The 21,586-nt window shown below is 45.7% G+C and overlaps 1 protein-coding gene across 2 annotated transcripts; it reads right to left on the reverse strand.

Moving 5' to 3' along the window:
• Nucleotides 1–60: 60 nt before the first annotated feature.
• On the reverse strand, nucleotides 61–19,113 carry Pskh1 (protein serine kinase H1). 2 transcript variants are annotated; one of them, XR_007835591.1, is made up of 3 exons: nucleotides 18,118–19,113; nucleotides 16,673–16,871; nucleotides 1,491–1,640 (listed from the first exon to the last, which is right to left on the reverse strand). XR_007835591.1 is itself a non-coding variant. In XM_051201871.1 (2 exons), exons 1-2 carry the CDS (start codon nucleotides 19,072–19,074, stop codon nucleotides 1,323–1,325), a joined length of 1,275 nt encoding a protein of 424 aa, XP_051057828.1. In that variant the 5' UTR covers nucleotides 19,075–19,113; the 3' UTR covers nucleotides 61–1,322. The 2 variants fall into 2 exon arrangements, 1 of the variants encoding a protein (XP_051057828.1); XM_051201871.1 differs by lacking the exon at nucleotides 16,673–16,871 and having other exon boundaries at nucleotides 61–1,640.
• Between the last annotated feature and the right edge of the window lie 2,473 nt (nucleotides 19,114–21,586).

A 21,586-nucleotide genomic window follows, 5' to 3' on the forward strand; every position in this document is an offset into this window, starting at 1 on the left:
CTAGAGTGGTGGTGGTAGGTAGGAACTGCTGTGGCTCAGGTCTCTGGGGAAAGCAGCCCCTGCAACCCCACCCTAACCCCCCCCCCAGAAGAGCTCCCTCCAGCCTGACTCAGTGGGGCCAATCTGGAAAGTTAATGCTATGAAAAGAAGTGGGCACAGGGCAGATAGGGCAAAGCCAGCTCTTTCAGCAAGGTCAGCACCCAAGGCACCTGGGGTTCAGAGGCAGGTAACACAGTACGGCTAAGTTCCAGAGTGAGGTTTGAAGAAGCTGACTAGAAGGGGAGCTGAGCAGCCCAAGACTCTTCCCCAGTTCAGCAACTCCTTTCTTTCCTCTTCCTTTCGGAGAGCTATGGGTTTGCAAGGGTGTGCACCAGCCACCACCCCTCCCCCGGTGACCTATACCTAGACAAGACACTAGATGGCGCCATCATGGAGCTATAAAGAGGGAAGGGCAGCTTTAGAAAAGGAACCAGCAAAGAGCAATACCAAAGGATAGAACAAGGGTTGACAATAGAATGCTGATAACCCTCCCCCAGGTAGCAGCAGTGGAACTCCCTTTAATCCCTCACGGTTGGGAAGGAGGCAGCTGGGGAATGAAATGGACATCCAAGTAGGAGACGGAGGCAATACTGGGCTCTACAAAGGCATGGAGGGTGATAGGCAGGATCCCTCTCATAGAGAGGCTGGGGGGTCTGAGGATAAGATCCTGCTACAGCTCTACCACCAGAGGTCCTGGCAAGTCTGGGGGCTAGAAGGGGTCCCTGGTGGCACCATGAAGAAAGACTGCTCTTGGCTAGGGAAAATAGTGGGGTTGCTTGGATCTGACTGGACCTAAGGGACCAACGAGACACCTGGGGCTTGCAATCTAATGCAAGACTGCCCACTGGAACATAATCTTAAGGGTCAGCATGATACAGGATATGGGAGCTAGACCAATGCTTTGTTGAGGAAAAGGAGGCTATAAAAGTAATGGATTTACAGTCCTGAGCCATAGGACCCTTTCTACTCAACACTACAGACCCCCTCTGGTCCAAGAAAGAGGGAAACATTAAGGACATCAGTGGGGACTGGGTCCTGCTCTTTCTTCCAGCTCAGAGCAGCTGCCTAACAGGCTCCCAGTTTAAATGGTCCTGGGCCACTATGCCATCATAACAGGCCCAGGCCCATGATAGGAGGTAGGGGCTACTAACGGCACAGGGAAGAGCTGAGTCCAGACATGCTCTGGCCATGATGCCGAAATACAGAGAAGATATTGGGCCTAGGTAACAAAGCAGAGAGTGGCCAGGATGAGACGATAGTGTGTCCATGTCATAGCTGGTGGCTCAACCATTATACTGCTGTTGATAGCGCAGGTTGAGCTCCCGCAGTTCCCGCTCCCGAACACGGCGTGACTTGTTGGAGCGTGTAGAGCGGCTGGAACGTGTGGACTGTGAAGATTTGGTGCTTTGGCAACGAGAGGAAGCACGCTTGAGGAGATTCTGGGAGATGGATCGGTGTAGATTCTTCATGGAAGAAGAGGCTGCCATGCTTACTACCCATGGGTGTCTCAGGGCCTGTAGTGCAGTCATCCGGGCTCCAGGGTCCACTGTCAGCAGGCGGTCAATGAAGTCCTTGGCCAGATTAGATACACTAGGCCATGGCTAGAAGGCAAAGACAAGCATCTGTGTGAGAGGACTCAACATTGCCTTAACACTAGGATCTACCCAGTATTTGTGCACAGTCCTCTTCTCATGCAGTATACTAGAACTCCTTTCTCTTCTGCTCAATGCTGACTCGGGTTACTGAGCAGGCACTGCTTGGTAATGAGTCTGAGGAGGAAACGAATCTATCACCTATCCTGGGGAGCAGTTTTAAGTGCTCTGCCTCCAAAGCCTAAAGCAGGTAGACCCTGCCAAGACCCCTAACTTACCCTAGGGAGTTTTTTTTTTTTTTTAAACAGGATTTCTCTGTATGGCCCTGACTGTCCTGGAACTTACAGGGATCTACCTGTCTCTTCTTCCTGAGTGCTGGGATTAAAGGCATGTGCCACCACATCTGGCTGGGAGATTTTTTATTATTATTATCATTTTGTGTGTGTGTGTGGTTTTTTTTTTTTTTTGAGACAGGGTTTCTCTGTGGTTTTAGAGGCTGTCCTGGAACTAGCTCTTGTAGACCAGGCTGGTGTCAAACTCACAGAGATCCGCCTGCCTCTGCCTCCCAAGTGCTGGGACTAAAGGTGTGTGCCACCTCTGCCCAGCTGGGAGAATTTTTTTTAACATTTATTTTACATGTATATCCACCACACATGCAGGTACCTATGGAGGACAGATGGATCTGGAGTTTCAGACAGCTGTGAGCCCTCTATGAACCCTGGCAACTGAACCTAGGTCCTTTGCAAGGACAGTTCTTACCTGATGAGCCATCTCTCCAGTTCTCCTAAAGTTTTTGAAGAAAGTGACCCAATTTTTTTCACCATGTCTAAGTGCCAACAACCATCTGTGTGGCCAGGTCAAATAGAAGGGATTTCACAATCCTTACCGGGGGTGGGGGTGGGGGGTGTGGGGGGGTGGGGAGTGTCTTACCTCCTAACTTCCAAGGAATTCCCCTTCAGCCTCCAGACACCAAGAGAAAAAAACATTTAATGAATCTATATTTCTTGGTTTGATAACAGGGTAGGAACTTCTAGGGACAGATAAGGAGGCTCTGTCCAGTTTGTAGGACTTCTTTGAGGCACAAAAGCTCCTGTAATTGGCCAGGTGTAGTGGTACACACCTTTAATCTCAGCATATGGGACAGAAGCTGGCAGATGTCTGTGAGTTTAAAGCCAGTGTGTTCTACATAGTGAGACCCTATCTCAAAACAAAAAGACAATTCCTGTAAGTATGATGTGCCAACTTCCTTCTAGTACATTTCTATCACTACAGAGATCTCCTTATAACCTGTTCTGCTCCAGGTAACCAGGACTACGTTGTCTTAGCCACTCACCAAGCAGCTGTCAAACCCTGGATCTCAGCCTCCCTAGCTTGGAGGGTCTTTACCTGGACGAACTTAAATTCTTAGGATAAAGACCATTTCCTTAGATGCTCTCCTAGTCCCCACTGCTTACAATTATTCCAATCTGTGAGTTCCAAGCTGTTTACTCCCCTTAGATGGTACTGAGCCCTAGTGCTTGGTGTAGTAGACACAGGAGGTACTCAGTAGGCACATGTGTAGCAAGCAACCACCAGCAGGTGCTGTCGAGTGATATCCTTTGTCAAGACTGCTGCAGCTATGGGACTCAGCCTGGTGGGGCTAAGTGCTCTGGATCCTTAAGCTGACCCGCTGGAGGGCAGGTTCTAGGGCTCTGAATCTCCTGAGAGAACTTCTAGAAAGGGCTCTGATGCTCCTTAAAGGTTAGGCAGCCAGGTAATTCCCTGTTCTGCAGTACAGGCTCTACTATGATGCCAGTGCCACCATTGCTTTCTCTATTGCTAGGTGAAGGCTGCCTGTCCTACTCCATGGTACCTTCACCTTGGGGAGCCTCTTAACATGCTCTCCGGGGTAATCAGGCACACCTTACAAGAATCCACATGGCCATTTAACAAAGACACATACCTAGCAGGGCTCCCTTGACCTCTTGCTAGACAACTTCCTAACTTCTAGATAGAAGTGAAGCAGAGAGAAGACGCATCTGGACTTCTAAGGAAGAGGTAGGTGGTTTTCTTCCTGTCACTGTCCTCACTTGCCTGTTAGAAAGTAAATCTTTCTGGGCGTTTGTGGCACACACCTTTAGTCCCAGCAATTGGGAGGCAGAGGCAGGTGGATCTCTGTGAGTTTGAGGCCAGCCTGGTCTACAGTGTGAGTTCCAGGACAACCAGGGCTACACAGAGAAACCAAACCCAAAAAACAAAAAAAAAAAAAAAAAAAAAAAAAAGGAAGGAAGGGGGAGGGGGGAGAGAGCGCAAAGACATCCGTTACATAAAGTTTTTTTTTTTTTTCTTTAAAGAAAGCACTATGGACTGCTGCTGCCACCTGAGCACAAGCCTCCGCCTCTCATGAGATGGAAGCAGCAGGCCTACCAGAGCATCTGAAGAACACAGTAAGCTTAGAGCTAAACAGAGCAGATCAGAATACCTGTTGGGCTTCTCTGGTGACTAGGAAAGACAATGCAGTCCAGCCTGGCTTGTCGGAAGAATGGCTCCAATGCAGCCCAGGGTACTCTGAACAGAGCTGAATGAGTCTGAGCTGTCCCTTACTCCCATTCTGAACAGAAGAAGCAAGTCCTAAGCCAAGCATTTTGGTACACACACAAGATCCCAGATCTTAGCTGGGCTGTGGTGGTGCATGCCTTTAATCCTAGCATTTGGGCAGAGGCAGATGGATCGCTCTTGTGTTTCAGGACAGCTTGATCTACAGAGTGAATTCCAGGACAGCCAGAGCTACACAAAGAAACCCTGACTTGAAAACAATAACAACAATAATAATATGGATGGTGATGATAATAATAAAAGGCTCCAGTACTTGGCAGGAGGATCAGGAGTTCAAAGCCACCCTGTACTTTATAGACAATTTGAAGCCAGTTTAAGCCTCCTGAGACCTATCACAAACACCCTCCTCCAAACAAGAGTAGCAGTTTCTCTGCAGAAGGTGGAACAGTGGTAAAGCTGGATTCACAAACTAGAAGCCTAAACAAGGATGAATCGAAGGCTTTTCACTTCACCCAGTTAAAGCATGGACTCCTGCAGCTTGCAACCAGTCTGATACTGTCTTAGAAGGGCCTCTCACCAGACCTGCACAGTGATCCTAAACATCTCTATCTCCAGAGTAGCACAGGCACACACCAGGCACCAACCCCTGTTGCCTGCCAGGCGCTCAGCCTGTTAGTGCCAAAGCGAGTCAGATTGATCCACCCTTCCTACTCTCCCAGTCTCTCGCTTCATCAATTATTGTGTTCGTGCCACTGTGTACAGAATGCCAATGGACTCATTTGTCTGAGATCCAGCCCAGCTCTCTGGAAAGCCCCTAACACTTCCCATCTTTGAAAAGTTGGGAGCAGCTATGCTGAGAGTGAACCCCACGCCAATGTGATTCAAGTCATTCTAACCAATGTTTCTCAGTCTAACCTCTGTTGTGTTAGAACAAACTGCAGTAGGAAGTCAAGCAGGCTGGACACAGGAAAGGGGTTCTCTCCAGCTTGTAGACAGTGAGGCAGAGTGACCTCTGAAAGGCTTACCTAGACCTCCCACATGGCTCAGAAATGTAAGGCCTCCTATATCTTCCACAGTCCCACTTCTGGACTCACGCCCAATCCAACACCACCCAAGAAAATGGTTATTACCTGAAGCCCATTTCACCTGCCAGGCTATGACTGACTGGTCAGGAGGCATTCTGGACATGAGAAAAGGAAAAATGATTAAATAGCCTCGACCTTCCAAAGTTCTATCTGACCTCCTTATGGTCTATCTGATATCCTTATGGTCAGACAGGGACACTCGTGGCTGACAGATAGGGCAGTCCTGAGTAGCAACTGGTTAGTCTCCCATTGGCTTCTACCTGCATCTAGACAGATATGAAACACAAGGAGGAGTGAGGGCTAGCAGGAAGAGGTCAGTTAGCTCTGCCTGCAGACAATCAGGAGATTAGAAGACAGTATCAATATATATGCTACTAGCCATACTCTCCATGAGTCTCTGGACACTGCCTGGATGGGGCTGGGCCCTGAGCTGAGCCTGTGGGAGGAAGGTAATCACTGTCACTCTGAGTCTGACCATTAAGCAGGCTGCCCTTTTCCCTAGTACAGACTCACAAAGACCTTATTCCCTTGCAGCTAAAGTACTTATTCTTGAGGTTGTAACAGCAGAGGAGACAACTGCAGAGAGTGGGAGGGACCATTCCCTAAGCATCCCCTCACCAATTTCCCCTCATTATCTCCTACTTTTCTCCTGGGCAAAGCCATTCCTCTGTGGCTCCAACTCTCTCCTAGAGGGAGAGGCACCAATATAGAAAGGCATTGTGTTCCAGCTCAGAGAACTTGTCTTCTCCCTTTTCTCTCTGCCCCTTCTACTTGAGTGGCAAGGTATGGCAAGAGCATTTCCCAAGGCTATGACATAGTCTCACTTTGAGCTTGAGCTGAGGGAATGAGGTTGGAGGCGCCTGTCCAGCCCAGGCTGCATAAGGGTGAGACAGCTGCTTCCTTTCGGGCAGCAAACCCTGTTCACCTGCTGCCTCAGACTTCCTCTGGCAGAGGGCTAACCACTCTCAAGTGAGGCTCCAAGAGAACAAATGGCCTAGGTGGCTTCCTGAAAGGTTAAGTGTCAGGCTATAAGCCCAGTGACCAATTCTACTTCTTTGTATGACCTAAGAGAACTCACAGCCTCCCCACTTTTAACATGGAGGGACTGAACACAACATAATTCTAAGTTCTGGATTTTAAGAACATGGCATCCCATCTTTTTTAACTCATGGCTGCATGTGAAGCATAGGATGTGCTACTCTAGTCGACCTCCTGACCCTTACACAGCCCAGCACTTTGGGATAAGAAGGTAATCCTGCTGCACAGCAGCGGGGGGGGGGGGAGGAACAAAGTTGGGCTTGCTACCATGACTCAGTTCTTCCTTCAGCTTTAACTCAAGATGTATTTTTATATTTTCAGACCCAGTATTCCCACCCTCAAAGGCCTCCTTTCTGTACTTACGTGGGCCTGAATCAAAGCTGAGAAAAGGGCACAGAAGAAATTCTGGGAAACAGAGCTTTGGGTTTACTCAGGAGAGAACTCTCATAACAATGAGGACAACACACTCAGATGCTGCTTCCAAGGTTATGGCTTTCAAAAAATGCAGCAAGTTTGGATACTGGTGGAGTCAGCAAACCCTCTGATCAAAACAGCAACATTGGGTCCCTCCCACCCTGAGAATCCATAGTGGCTAGGGAAGGAGTGAGCAAGTGGGAAGAGGATGCGAAAGGGCAGTCTAAAGACAGAAAAAGAACAGATGTTTTTAAGGAGTTTGTAGAGACAAGGTCTCACAGGTCAGCCTCAGCCTTCCGGGTGTTGGGATCAAGTCCAATATGTGTATCATCATGCCTTGCTGGGCTTTGCTTTTGTTTTTGAGAACATAGCTCTTTATGTGTTTCTCAGGTTAGTTTGAAATTCCTGGGTTCAAGTGACCCTACCATTTGACTTGACATCCTCAGCTGCATTCAGCTGAAAACAGAGTTCTGGTGTTTTGTTTGTTTTTGTAGTATTTCAAGCTTACTGGGCAAGTGGATTATCTTTAGTCCTGAAATTTGCATTTGACCTTAACCCACTGATTCTCAACCAGTAGGTTGTGATCCCTTTGAGGTTGCATATCAGATATTTATATTACGATTCATAACAGCAGCTAAATTACAATTATGAAGTTGTAATGAAATAATACTATGGTTGGGGATCACTATGAGGAACTGTAGTAAAGGTTCACAGCATTAGGAGGGTTGAGAACCAGTCTTAGCCAAAAGGTCAAGTAACAGCAACAAGAACAACAAAAAATAAGAACCCAGGGTTTTGGGCTGTTTTTAACTGTTGTTTGTTTTTCGAGACAGGGTTTCTCTGCATAGCCTTGGCTGTCCTGGAACTCACTCTGTAGATCAGACCGGCCTTGTAGTTATAGAGAGAGATACACCTGGCTTTTTCCCCCCCAAAAAAAAATTATTTCTAAAAATTAAATTTAATTAGCCATGTGGCACATGCCTTTAATCTCAGCACTTGGGAGGTAGAAGCAGAAGTATCTCTGAGTCTGAGGCCAGCCTCGTCTACAGAGCGAGTTCAAGGACAGCCAAAGCTTTAGAGAAACCCTGTATTGAGAAAACAAAATGAAACAAATATAATTTAATTAAATAGAGGCAGAGGAGGTGGAGTGTGTTGCTCAGTGATACAGTGCTGGCACAACACTGTACAAGGCCCAGAATTCAATTCTGAGCACCAAAATAGAGGGGGAGAAAAAGAGAAATAGGGGAGAGTGAGGGAGCACAGAGAGAGAAAAGGAGAACATGGGAATAAAATGCAATCTTGTGCTCCAACCTGTTCCTTCTAAGAGCTCATGAAGCAAAGGGGGATAGGAAAGGCGGTAGGGACAGAACAGGGTATAACTGAAGTCCCTTAAAGGATGACAACCTATGCCAGCTGGTCTAGCAATATCTATTTTAACAATGTCCTGGAGCAACCCTGGAGGGTTCTTGATCTAGATGAATGCTATAAAATTCTTTTATTTCCATTCAAGGATTCTGCTGAAGCCAAGTAGTGTCCAGAGCCTGGGCTAGATTTCTTTCCCTTGTTTCTTTAAATAAACTTCTTCCATCTAAAATAAACTTTAGATGTATCCCAAGCTGGCTTCAAACTCATTGTGTAGCTAAGGATGACCTTGAACTTCTGATCCTCCTGCTTCTACCTCCTGAGGTATACACCACCATTCCTGATATATGTAGTGTTCTGGCTCAAACCTAGGGCCTCAGGTATGCTAGGGAAGCACTCTACCAACTGAGATACATATCCAGTCCCCATTTAGCTTTGAAGTGGTACTAAGCCTCTGTGGCTGTTAAAATCTCACTCTGTGGTCTCTGTCTTCAGAGGTCTGTGTCCCCTAGAACAGCAGGACTTTGTTCAGGACCAGTAGTTATTGAACACTGAATAGCAGGATGAGTAAAGAAATAAAGGTAACTCAGCTTTCTGTTCAAGTGACCCAGACCGCACTGGACTAGAACCAATGTGGGGTACCATGCATGTACTGGGACACAGAGAAAAAAAAAGGCATTCTAGGCAGGAAAAGCAGCTCTGTGAGATGAGAGACTAAATGGGGAAGGGGAGTATGCAGAGGTATGGCCAGTAGGGGACAGGTGGATCGAGAAGGTCACCATAACCTTCAACCCTGTAGAGAGTTAGCATCTATCTTACTTGAGGCAGAGAGAGTATACAAGGCCATGAGTGAATCTGAAGAAGTCGGAATGTGGGAGAGATAACAGCCTGGCAGCTCACAGAACTATAAAGTCTGGAAGCAACAGAGCCTATGACAAGAGGTCCTATCCAGGTGGAGTCAGACAGTGAAAAGAGGAGAGGGAGGGGACACTCATGCATAGGGAATGCCTTTGAATGCAGCCACGTTGTTCCCCTTTGCTGGAGGGCCTCTGAGGGTTCAAAGTAGAAATGACAGAGGCGAAAGGTAGCTCTGGTCAAGGCTGACAAGTTGAATTATTTGGAGCAAGGCCTTTCTGTAGGAAGGGTTAAATGCAGCAGTGTAAGCAAGGGCAGCTGCTTCAGTCATCTCTGGGGAGTGTGTAACCAGGGCAGCAGCAACAGAACACCTAATGGATTATTAGAGTCTGGAGCCTGCAGCCCAAGAGATAGCACACACCAGCTCTGCTCATCTTCCTTTGGAGCCTGCCTCCTGCCCTGCCCCATCAGAGAAAGAACAGCCCTTCTCTTCCTAAAAGAGGATTCCTACTAAGGATAGGTCTCCCTCTAGCCACTAAGAATCCACTGCCCATACCCAGTGGTCCAAACAAGGTCACCTTTTAGTGACACATGTTGCTAGGTATTAAGGAAGGTCTGTCTAGGGTGACAGGAATCTAGTTTGTTTATGTCTAATGCATACATAGTGGCCAAAACTGAGGTCCAATCCAATGTGGTCCAGATCACTTGAAATAGAAGTTTGAGTCACACTGGGTGGTAGTGTTGCATTTGGGAGGCAGACACAGTCAAACCAAAAAATGAAAGGTTCATCTCTTCATTGTCCCTGCCATCTCATATTGTCCAAGTACTGGTCCTGAGCCAAGTCCTGGTATCCCTTATTTATATCTTCTTGTGATGAAGTTATAGATTTGGGGAAACTATCATATAACCCTGAGTGCAAGAGCTATGAGAAAAAGAAGTGAGGAAGAGTGAGGTGAGGAGAGGGTCAGGGAAGAGTTGACTTTGGGAACTATCTTATTACAGGGTGATCAGGAGTAAACGGCGTTAGTCCAACTCACTGCTCCACAAGAACTCTTGGACCCAAGTAGAAGGATGGCTGGCCTACATCCCAGAGACCCATCCCTGGGAGACCACCTCCCACCAACCCCATTTTTCCCAGGCAGAAGCAGGGTGGGTTTCTTCTCCCACCAACTCTGTCACCTGCTCAGAGGCACTATTTTCCTGAATAAGGGCTTTGTGTGAGCCTCTGCCCAAGCCCACCTGCTCCCGGTGTAGTCACCCAGGCTCATCCACAGCACAGAATGCCCAAGCGGAGGAGGATGGCAATTCAGGCTTCTAAATTCGAAAGACAGCAAGCAGAACTGCTGTGGGCACCATCATTCTGCCATCAATCCTCCAAGAGCCTCTTCATACATCCTGCCTCTAGGAATAGAACCCTTGACAAAGGCAATGACATCAGGCCAAGGATTGTCACATTTCTTGTCAAGTAAAACACAGCATCTCTGAGTGAGAACCCCAACTATACTTCAGTATGAATCTACAGATGACTCACATCCTGTGTTCACTCCTTTAAAAACAGCTCTTCTACCTCCTGAGGTCTCCTGTTACAGGAAGTTCACCTCCAGGGGTGGCTTTGTGTCTTCAGTCTTCTCTCACCCTCATACAGGTCTTGCTTGGCCCTCAGCAACATGTTCCCTATCACTTCCAAACTGCCTTTATTCCGGTACCACTAAACAGGATAAACTTCAGAATTCTCTTTGCCATATTAACCATCTGCATGCATTTCCTCTTCTTTCAATGTCCTGCATTTGCCCTGAGTGGAAGAGCACATTCACTCCTGACATTCTGTGACCCTCTGGTCTATGCCCACAGGCAGCTCTGGCCAGAAGTATCCTAACTATACCACCAGCAAGGCCTCAGCTTCATTTTGCCTAATTGCAGTTGCATTTGGGATCTTTCCCAGGGCATCGACAGTGACTATTTATACTTGCCCTACGAAAAACCAAAAGAACACTTCTAGTCATCACTTACAAATACTCCAGCAAATGTTGACTCAGGTACCTATGGTGTGCTAAGCCATGGCTGTTGGGAGCGTATGTGTTGACACACACAGTATCCTCAAGGAAGCACTGAAACAGACACTAGAAACATGCTGAGGCATGTGTTGCAAGGAAAGCAAACTACAGTCCATGAAGCCAAGATAGATTACATTCCATACCTAGGCCTGCTTCCCTTTAGTGTCAAACTACTGGCAAGTTACTTAACCATACTAGCCTCAGTTTCCCTATGTGTAAAATGAGTAGAGACTGGAGATGCTAGATGTAGTAGGCTCTACACAATGACAGTGGTCAGCATTATTCCTAAAGAAAGCAATCTTTTTTTCTTTCTTTCTTTTTTTTCTTTTTTGGTTTTTAGACTAGGCTGGCCTCAAACTCAGAGATATACCCACCTCTACCTCCCAAGTGCTGGGGATTAAAGGCGTGTGCCACCACCATCAGCTAAGCAATCTTTGAATTGGACATTTCATAGCTGATAAATTTCCAAGGTTACCAACAATAAATAGAACAGTTTCAGCAAAGCCTTACTGTGTTGAATGACTGAATCAAATGTCTGGGGCCTGTGGGATGTACAAGTGGGGTGCAGCCTGAGCCTAGACGTTGGTCTGAAGTATCAAGTCAGGATTATGGAATACCACAGGGCCCAATCAGGTATATGAAGGCAGAAGCTTCCATATTCTCTAGTCATAAAGGATGATACAAAAGCCTCTCTAGATCTGGCCTCAAACAGATCCTCCTCCTGCAGAGCTGGTCTTTAGTATCATTTTCCCAACCATATAGAACCTACTCTCTGGAATTCCTGATCTGTCTCAAACAGGCCCAGAGCCAGGCTGAGGTCATTCTAACAACATCCAATTAATTAGGCATTTCCTATAATACTTTCTGCTGCATTTGTCAGGAAGCTAGGGGTCTTCTTAGTGGCACAGGGTGACAGCCAAGACTTAACAATTATCTTAAGATTTCTCAGGGTCCCCCCCCCAGAGATTACCAGTGCCCCCTCAACCCCCATCAGCAGGAAGTAGCCTAGAAAACTATGCCAACATTCCCAAAATATGGGTTACAGATATTTATTATCATTTAAGGGAGTTTGTTTATAAATTGTTATAGGTCATAGTCAGAAAAAAGCTAAACAAAAGGGCTAAATTCAAAGATTTCATTCTAAAGGAAAAAAGGGAGATAGGATATAGAAATGATAGGACAAAAGGATAGATTATTGAATCTACTTTAATTAAAAAAAACAGCTATTAATCTCAGGATATTTTACTGGTATGGATTCAGCTTATTGATGCAAATTTAAAGTTATTCCTATTATGCTGATGTATGTTTCTACTTGTGTTTGGAATAGTGTGCTTAGACAGCTCATTTAAAAATATAATGCAAGCCAGGAGTTGATGCTGCGTGCCTTTAGTCCCAGCACTCAGGAGGCAGAGGCAGGCAGATCTCTGTGAGTTCAAGGCCAGCCTGATCTATAAAGCTAGTCCCAGGACAGCCTCCAAAGCAATACAGAGAAACCCTGTCTCGAAAAAAAAAAAAAAAAAAAAAAAAAAAAAAAAAAAACCACAAACACACACACACACACACACACACACACTGCATAATTAAAAAACAGATTGTTATCTGTAATAGCCAAACTTATAGTCATGTTAGATATGTTTTCAAGGTCATACAAAGATATATTTCAGATAGATAGCTAACCTTCAAACACTTCAAAGACCTACAGAATATAGCATTTAATATATTCAATAACCTAAGGTTTTTCATGACAGTGAGACACATCTGCTCTTGGCAGGGCCTATTTACTTCAAAGAAGAGGATGGGCATTGAAGAAACTCCATATGGAGTTTACTCTCTTTGTGGCAAAAGTTAGCCACTGGGCAAAGAAACTGCTCTTGTCTTAATTGCTGACAACTTATTGTCCAAAATGGACCAGCAGAACACAAGAAAAGCTACTGCCAAACTTTGCCAAGACAAGGTAGCATAATACTTCAAAATCCCTGTTTTTCAAAAATGTCTGTCAAATAAACTAGGCTTGTAGGCTAGAGTTGGATGCTCCAACATTGCAGAGGAACCTAGGGTGACTGTACAGGTGGCCTGATATCCCTGCCATTAGGTAACATTTCACATTCTGGGGTCTTTGATGGAGTTGAAGACTAGAGAGTTAAAATTACAGTTTTCCTTAATTATTATAAAAAAGATAAATTAGATGTAAAACTTTAGAGATAAAACAGTTAATACAACATTTTTCTAATTTTGCCAAATACAAATAGACTAGATATTGTAAATATAATTATTACTTGATAACTGTTTTGTTGTATATATTTTAAAGTTAAGATCTTCCTTTTTAATTAGACAAAAAGGGGGAAATGCTGTGGAGTAATTCTTCTGTACACTGTGTGAATATATGTTGCTGTGATTGGTTTAATAAACAAGCTGGCTGGCCAGTGGCTGAACAGGAGACAGTTATTGGGAAGCCAAACTGAGAATGATGGGGTGAGTAAGAGCAGTCAGAGGACTTGCTGGCAGATGCAGAGGGAGCAGGAGATGAATGTGTCATGTTAATAAAGTGCAGCCATGTTGCAGAGTGTAAATAAGGAATATGGGTTAATTTAAAATGTAAGAGCTAGTTAGTAATAAGCCTGAGCTATCAGCTGAGCATTTAAAATATAAGCTTCAGTGTGTTTATTTAAGAGCCGCTGCAGGACAGAAAAACTCCACTTATTAACAAGTCCTTAGCCTCTGCTCCACTCTCTCACATAATCTCCTATTTCACCCTGGAGTTCAATCAATCAGGTTCTCTTTTCTGAGTCTACCACCTGCAGGAGCCTTCTGTTGGCTCTGTGGACAGACCACGCAAGGGATAAGGATATCAGACAGAGCTTGGTGTATAGGAAACACCACTGAGAGGGAACAGAATACAGGAAAGGTACCCTAGAAAGGCCCAGGACCAAGTGACTTACTCTATAGTAAGGAAATGCCTTTTGCCATACCTTGCTGAGCTCACACTGGGAGATCCTCTCTCTTCACAGCAACATTCCTTCAACAACCAGATTTTATGAGCAGGCATGAGGACAAATGTGAATCACACAGCACACAATAGATGACTGGTATGAGAGGGCAAGGCCCAATCACCTGACCTGAGTCACACAGCCCATGTTCTAGACTCTCCATAGTCAATGACTCTTTATGCCAAGCCTATGAGTGGGTCATGTGCCTGCCAAAAAGGATTCAGTTCCAATTCTCTCTACTCCAGCAACTTATAGCTCCACAGAGATGGGATACAGACTTTTATGTCTGTTATATTTTTTTCCAGATATACTTGTTGGTAGGCAGTGACCAGCTGCACAAAAAAATAACTGGTCTCCAGTACAGAGGTCCAGCTCTAATAAGGAAACTACCTCCCCCAGGCAACACCCAGACAAATCACTTCAAAGTTTTCCAGAAAGGGTAGTTAGAGCTGGGTTGGAGGTTAACCAAGCTCCTGGTAACAGAAAAAAAAAAAGACCAGGGTCTACCAGAAATTTGACTCTCAACTGGGAACACCAACTGGGTATTGCCCAGCTCCTACACTCACACTGAGAGCCCAGCAGAGCAGAGAATCCTTTTCAATTCTAGTACAAGTAGGAGGCCTGAGTACATCCCCTATTCCACTCATTTGTTCTCTCTCCATACTCAGATAATCAATAGCTAGTTATCAAGACTGCACAAGCTCCAATTAAATAAACTGCTTGGTCAACAATTACCAGAATCAGAACTTGTCAGGTGTCCCTACAGATTTTTCTTTGCACTTGAGAAACACATACTCTCTCTTCCTCCCTCTTCTAGCTAAGCTCCATGCTGCCCTGTCATCTGCAGGGACCCTCAACAGCTTGGCACCACACAAAGCTCAGAATAGAAGGAAGCAGCCTTTCAACTTTCAGACATTGGTGTTCTATTTAAAGCTTCAGTTTCAGCTATAACCTAATGTAGCCCCTGAGCCTCCTATCAAGATCACAGAACTTTCTGAATGCCTCTACAAGATTCTCTGGCTCACTTATGGCATCCTATATTGTTTAGTACTAGCTCAGCACAAATACGTGAGAATCAATTTTTTAAGCACATACCCATTCACTTAAAATTTACAAAGGACAGGAGACCAGGCATGAGCTTTCCATGGCATTGATCACCCTGTGGAAAGTATCAGGTGCTCTATAGTAACCCTTTACACCAGAGACCATATACCACAGGTGTCAGTGTAAACAGTTCTCATCCTCCTCTCACGAATGGTGCGAACAGATACCCTCCTCAGTGCCTGTGACAGAGCTACACTGAAGAGGAAGGCTCCTGTCCTTAAACATATGACCTAAAGACCCTCTAGGAAGCTAGAGAAGAGTGGCTCCATTCCTGAGAAAGGGACATCCTTGACTTAATTAACCCTACAACTTCATCTGCAAAGTAACAGGGAAGTTGATAGTGCTTTCCTCCTGGGAGGAAAGCTAGATCACAGAAGACAGTTGCTCCCAGAGCTCCTACCCTTCTGCACAGGTTACAAAAAGGCAGAAATGGCAGTTGACAGTGGTGATGCACACCTGTAACCCCAGAATTTGGGAGGTGGTGGCAGGAGGACTAGCAGTTCAAGGCCATCTTTGGCTACATAGAACTTTAGGTCAGACTGGGCTACATGAGACTCTCCCTCACAGAAACAAAGCAAAGGGGCACTGAAATGTGCTCAGTAGGTAACACATGATCTGAGTTTCATTCCCAGAATCTATATAAAGGTGTAGAGAAACAAACACCTGCTCCACAAAGTTGTCCTCTGACCTCAACACACATGCTATGGCATCCACCTACCCACACACCACATTATGTACATACACAATAATAAAGCATTAAAAAGTAAAACACAAATCAAAATAAAATAACAACAAAAAGAGGTGAAGCACAATAGCACGGTGGCAGCCCCAGCCCTGAGGGGAGCATTGTGTACTTTGGGGGAGAGGCCCTCACTGTCTTGGCAGAGTCCTATAGTCCTGCAAAACTCAGCTCATGTTCCTCACAAAGCATTGTGTGCTGTGCCACAAGCACACAGGTATTCTCCACCTTGCAGCACTTCCAGCTTACTGCAGTCAGCCTCACCTCCTATCCAGTCAGCATCCTTCTTAACAGCAACCAGCAACACTAAAATCAAACAAGGTTTTGCAAGTATCAGAAGCATCCATGAACCTGGATATACAAACTAGATGAGTGTTTTGAATTTGGCACATAGGCAGGCAGATCTCTGTGAGTTTGAAGCCAGCCTGGTCTACAAAGTGAGTTCCAGAACAGGTGCCAAAGCTACACAGAGAAACTCTGTCTCAAAAAACCAAAAAACCAAAAAAAAAAAGAAGAAAGGAAGGAAGAAATAGAAGCAAGAGGATTAAATGTTGAAGATCAGTCTTGGTTATATACTGAGTGTGAGGGTAGTCTGGGCCAAACTGTCTCAAAACAAAGTAAATTAACTTCTAACTTTTTTGTTTGTTTGTTTGTTTGTTTGTTTGTTTTTCAAGACAAGGTTTTTGTCCTGCAACTAGCTCTGCAGACCAGACTGGCCTCAAAACTCACACAGATCCACGTGCCTCTGCCTCCCAAATGCTGGGACTAAAGGTGTGCGCCACCAACGCCCGGCTTAACTTCTAACATCTTAAGATCAGATCTGGTTTCTCTTTTAAAAATCAAAATATGAGAATAATGGGGTCCTTACTGTTGTTGGCAAAACTGAGTAAGAAACTGTTCCTGAGGCTGGAGAGATGGCTCAGAGTGCTGACTGCTCTTCCAAAGGTCCTGAGTTCAATTCCCAGCAACCACATGGTGACTCACAGCCATCTGTAATGAGATCTGGTGCCCTCTTCTGACCTGCAGGCATACATGCAGGCAGAACACTGGACACATAACAAATAAATCTCAGAAAGGAGAAAGGAAGAAAAATGAAAGTGTCCCTGAGGATGGGGCATATTCTTTCTAGCTTGTGTGGTACCCAGTGGAGCAGACACTGGAGAGACCCTCCCCTCCCCAACATCCACCTCTGAGCTCACCGTACCCACTAGGCCCAGTCACAGCTTCCTATTGCCAGGGCCTGCATCCCTCTGCCTCTCTACTTGAGGGCTTCATCCAGCACTTGTTAACATTCATGATAGGCCAGAAATATAAGGGATTTAATGACAAAATTAAATTCTAAAGAATTTTTTGTTAATTATGACTGTGTGTGTGTGTGTGTGTGTGTGTGTGTGTGTGTGTGTGTGCACGCACAGGTGTGTTTGTTGTTGCTCGTGGAGCTGGAGTTATATAGGTGGTTGTAAGATGACCACTTCAGTACTGAGAACTGAACCCAGGGCCTCCACAAGAACAATATACACTCTGAACCACAAAGCTATCTGTCCAGCCCCCACTTCCCTCCAAAAGAAAAATTTTAATTCATAAGGTAGAGAGTAGCTATACTTACACATACTTGCTCTTGGGTACTACATTTCTATGACACATTCCATATAATTATTCACAAGGTTAAAAGTGGGACTAAGTTCCAGTATCCCACAGTGGCCCACAGTGGCGGTTTACTTCTGTGTGTCTGGTTTCTGGCTGTACATGTGTCTATGTGTGTATGTACAAATTCTACACATTCACATCTGATGAGTCAAGAGGGTGATTTCCTTTATCATTCCCCACCTTATTTTCTGAGACAGGGTCTCTCAATGAAGCTGCAACTCTGGCTATAGAGGGATCCTCCCATCACTGGCTCCCAGGCACTCAGATCACATAATTAGCTGAGTCATCTCCCCAGCTCCAGCCCCAGCCCACTTCCTTTGTTTTGAGACAGGGTCACACTATACAGCAACTTGATATGTAGACCTGACTGGCCAACCCATTTCTTAATACTTGTTCATTAGATTTCCCTCTTTCCTACATCACTTTCCCCTGTCTTTACTTAACCACCTCCCACATAAGCTTTCTGCTCCCAGGTCCTCACCTCAAGGCTTGCATTTACGGGAACCCAAACTAGGGCACTTTGCTAGTCTCTGTCATTTCTACAGTCGGCCTGGCTCCCATGACAATTACCCTCAAAGCAGGCCCCTCTGACCAGGAGTTACAGGCTATACCTTCCCACTGAGGGGCCTCCCTAACATCCTTGGAACAGAAGCAAGACAAACTCACCTCCCCCAAATAACTGTATTTTCCCCTGAGGATCTGCCGGTATAGCCGAGTGCGGTTGTCATCCTCAAAGGGCATGGTACCACTGAGTAGGATGTAGGCAATGACACCCAGTGCCCACATATCCACGGAATTGGTGTAGGGTTTTCGAACCAGGACCTCAGGAGCAATGTATTCAGGTGTGCCACAGGTGGTCTTCATCAGGCAATCATCACCTTTCTTTCGGGCACTGGCCAAACCAAAGTCAGTGATGATGATCTTGGAGTCAATGCCAGGGTGGTAGTAGAGGAGATTCTCAGGCTTGAGGTCTCGGTGTGTGATGCCCAGGGCATGCAGGTACCGGACACCATCCAGTACCATTTGCAGCACTCTTGTGGCATCCCGCTCAGTGAAAGAACCTTTGGCAATAATCCGGTCAAAGAGCTCACCACCAGTGGCCAGCTCCATCACCATATACACACGCTCCTGTGTCTCAAACACTTCCACCAGCTGAATGATGTTGGCGTGGCGCACCCGGCGCAGCACTCGGAGCTCAGACTCACACACTTCCCGCCCTTCTCGGTACTTGGTTTCAATCATCTTGATAGCATATGGCTGTCGGGTTGCCCGGTGTTCCACACGTACCACTCGGCTAAAGCTGCCTCGGCCAATCAGGGCCTTGATATCATACTTAGCTGTCACACGTGGGTCAAACTTGGCCCTGTACTTTGCCACCCTGGCCCTGCGTGGTGGTTCTGAGGGAGGCTCCATGTGGCCAGTAGAGGGAACACCAGGGTAGGGAGGTGCATATTGACTAGTAGCTGAGAACCCAGCTTTGAGAGGGCCAGCACTGTCCACCTCTGTGATGAAGTGCTTGTACACATCATTCTTATCGCCACTAGAAGGCTCCACTTTCTTGACCAGATCCAGCTGGACATCCTTGGGTGGCTCAGGAAGGACCTTGCTTGTCCCACAGCCCATCACGGACACGGGGGCATCCTCTCCAGCGAGGCTGGCAGGACCTGCGGGCCCCCAAAGGCCCTCTGGGGGGCCTGCGGAGGGGGGGGCGCCCTCCTGTCTCCTGTAAATGCAGTCTAATTAAAAATGAGGTCAGATATAGTGGTGCATGTCTATAATTCTAGACTCTGGAAGCAGAGGTAGGAAGATTATACCAGTCTAAACCTTTGAGGTAGTCCTTCACAACACCAGAGGGTGGGGGGGGGGGGGCCCCCCCCCCCCCCACAAAAAGTGACACCAGTAATAGATGTTATTCAGGGAGAAATAACTCTCAACCGGACAGATGAACACCAGGAAATTCATTCCGATCCCTCTTCCTGTCCGAGCGCCAGAGAGGGCTCCTGGGCCCCCCGCCCCCCCCCCCCCCCGCCCCTCCCCCCCCGGGGGGGTGGGTTTTTCTCCTCCTTGATAAATGCAGTCTAATTAAAACCGGGCACCCTTTCTTTCTCTTTTCACCTAACAAAACCCCTTTTCACCCTCCTCCTCTTCCTTCTCTCCCCCCCCCCCATGAGTGTCAGATATAGTGGTGAATTTCTATAATTCTAGACCTGGAAGCAGAAGGATAAGGTAAGATTAGTACTAGTTTAAAAGTGCCGCCCCCAGTCTGGTCTACACTACCTAATCAGACTCTGTCTCAAAAACTAACAAAAATTGACTGACACAATAGCCTGCAAAGGGATTGTCTTTGACTTCTTAAAAAGTAGGGGATAGGGCTAGGCAGTGAGGGCACACACCTTTAATCCCAGCACTCAGAAGGAAGTCATTAGGTAATCTCTGTGAGTTCAAGGCAGCCTGGTCTACAGAGCAAGTTCCAGGACAGCCAGGGCTGTTACACAGAGAAACTCTGTCTTGAAAAACAAAAGACAAACAAACAAACAAAAATAAGTAAGGGATGGAAAGATGATTCAGCAGTTTAAGAACACTGGCTGCTCTTCCAGAGGACATAAATTTAATTCTCGGCACTCATATGGCAGCTCACAATTGTGTGTAACTCCAATTCCAGATCTGATGTCTTCTTCTAGCTTCTAATGGCACCAGGCACATACATGGTACATAGACATACATATAGGCAAAACACCTGCATAAATAAAAATTTTAAATAAAATGAAAATATAAACAAAGACATCAGAGTACAGAAGCCAGGCATAGTAGCAACTTACACCTGTGATTTCAAGTTTTAGGAGGTTGAGGCAAGAGGGTTACCTTAAGTTCAAGAGTACGCTAGGCTACACAGTAATTGACTCCTGAGACAAGGAAGGACACAGAGACCCTGTCTCAAAAACAAAATAAAAACAACTCAGAACCCAATCTTAGTGGAGAGTCTAGGGAAAAGACCAGATCTATGGCCTTGATTTATAATTCCCTGGACCTCAGTCTCCTGCTGTTTTTTGTTTGTTTGTTTGTTTTTTAGCCTAACAAGGGGCAAATAGTCTTCCAGGCCCTTCTAGCCAAGGTCTTATATTTCCTAAATGTTAAAAGCACTCCTCATTATTCTGAGTCATATTTTCTGAAACAGGATGTAGAGTGTTGGAGACTTCTTCCAGCATTATCACCCATAAGAACTCAGAAGCTGTCTTTCTAAGGTCTCCATGGAGAGCTTCCCAGCCCTTATCTTCCTACAGAGATGAACCTCCTACAACAGCAAAACTACCTTGAGTCCCTGTCCTTACTTCACTCTTTCCTGTGTGGTTTCTACAGCCTTCCTCATGACAGTTTTCTCTTTGGCAGTTGAATGTCCTGTTCCATAGTCTCATATTTACCCAGTTCACCATATGGCTAAAATCTATACCAGTGAACTTGAGAACAGAAATCTTGGCACAATGTCACTAGGTAGCTCCAAAACAAATCTGTGCTTCAAGAGACAGCAGGGACCCTGAGCTCAGAACAGGTATGAAGCTGGCTTTACATTAGAGTACCTTGTTCACCCTGCACCACCTTTTGAGACAGGGACTGTGTTACCTGGCTAACTTGGAACTCACTAGGTAGACCAGGCTGGCCCCAAACTCACAGAAATCTGATTGCCTCTGCCTTCTGAATGGCCCTAACACATGTGGAAGTGCTGATGTTACTTTACTAATGCTTTGCAGATGTCATTACCTTTTTACCTACACTGACCCTCTAAGAGCCCATGGACTGAAGACAGCTAGGAATTTCCTACTAATTATGATATATAGACTTGGTAGTAAAATGATCAAGTAAAACATTTATCAAACACCTGTTAGCTATAGGCAGGAATAAAGGATGAAGGTATATTCCAATATGTTTATTTTAAGATTTTTGTTTTTAATTATGGGGGAGGAATGTGCACATGGGTGCAGGTGCCAGAAGAGGGTGTAAGATGCCTTGATGCTGTAATTACAAGTGATTGTGAACCTGGGAACTCAACTCAGGTTCTTTGTAAATGTAGTATATGCTCTTAGCAAAGCCATCTCTCAGGTACTTACTGTTTTTTGTTTTGTTTTTGTTTTGTTTTGGT

This window comes from Phodopus roborovskii, unplaced genomic scaffold, assembly GCF_943737965.1.
Source record: "Phodopus roborovskii unplaced genomic scaffold, PHOROB, whole genome shotgun sequence".
NCBI lineage: Eukaryota > Metazoa > Chordata > Mammalia > Rodentia > Cricetidae > Phodopus > Phodopus roborovskii.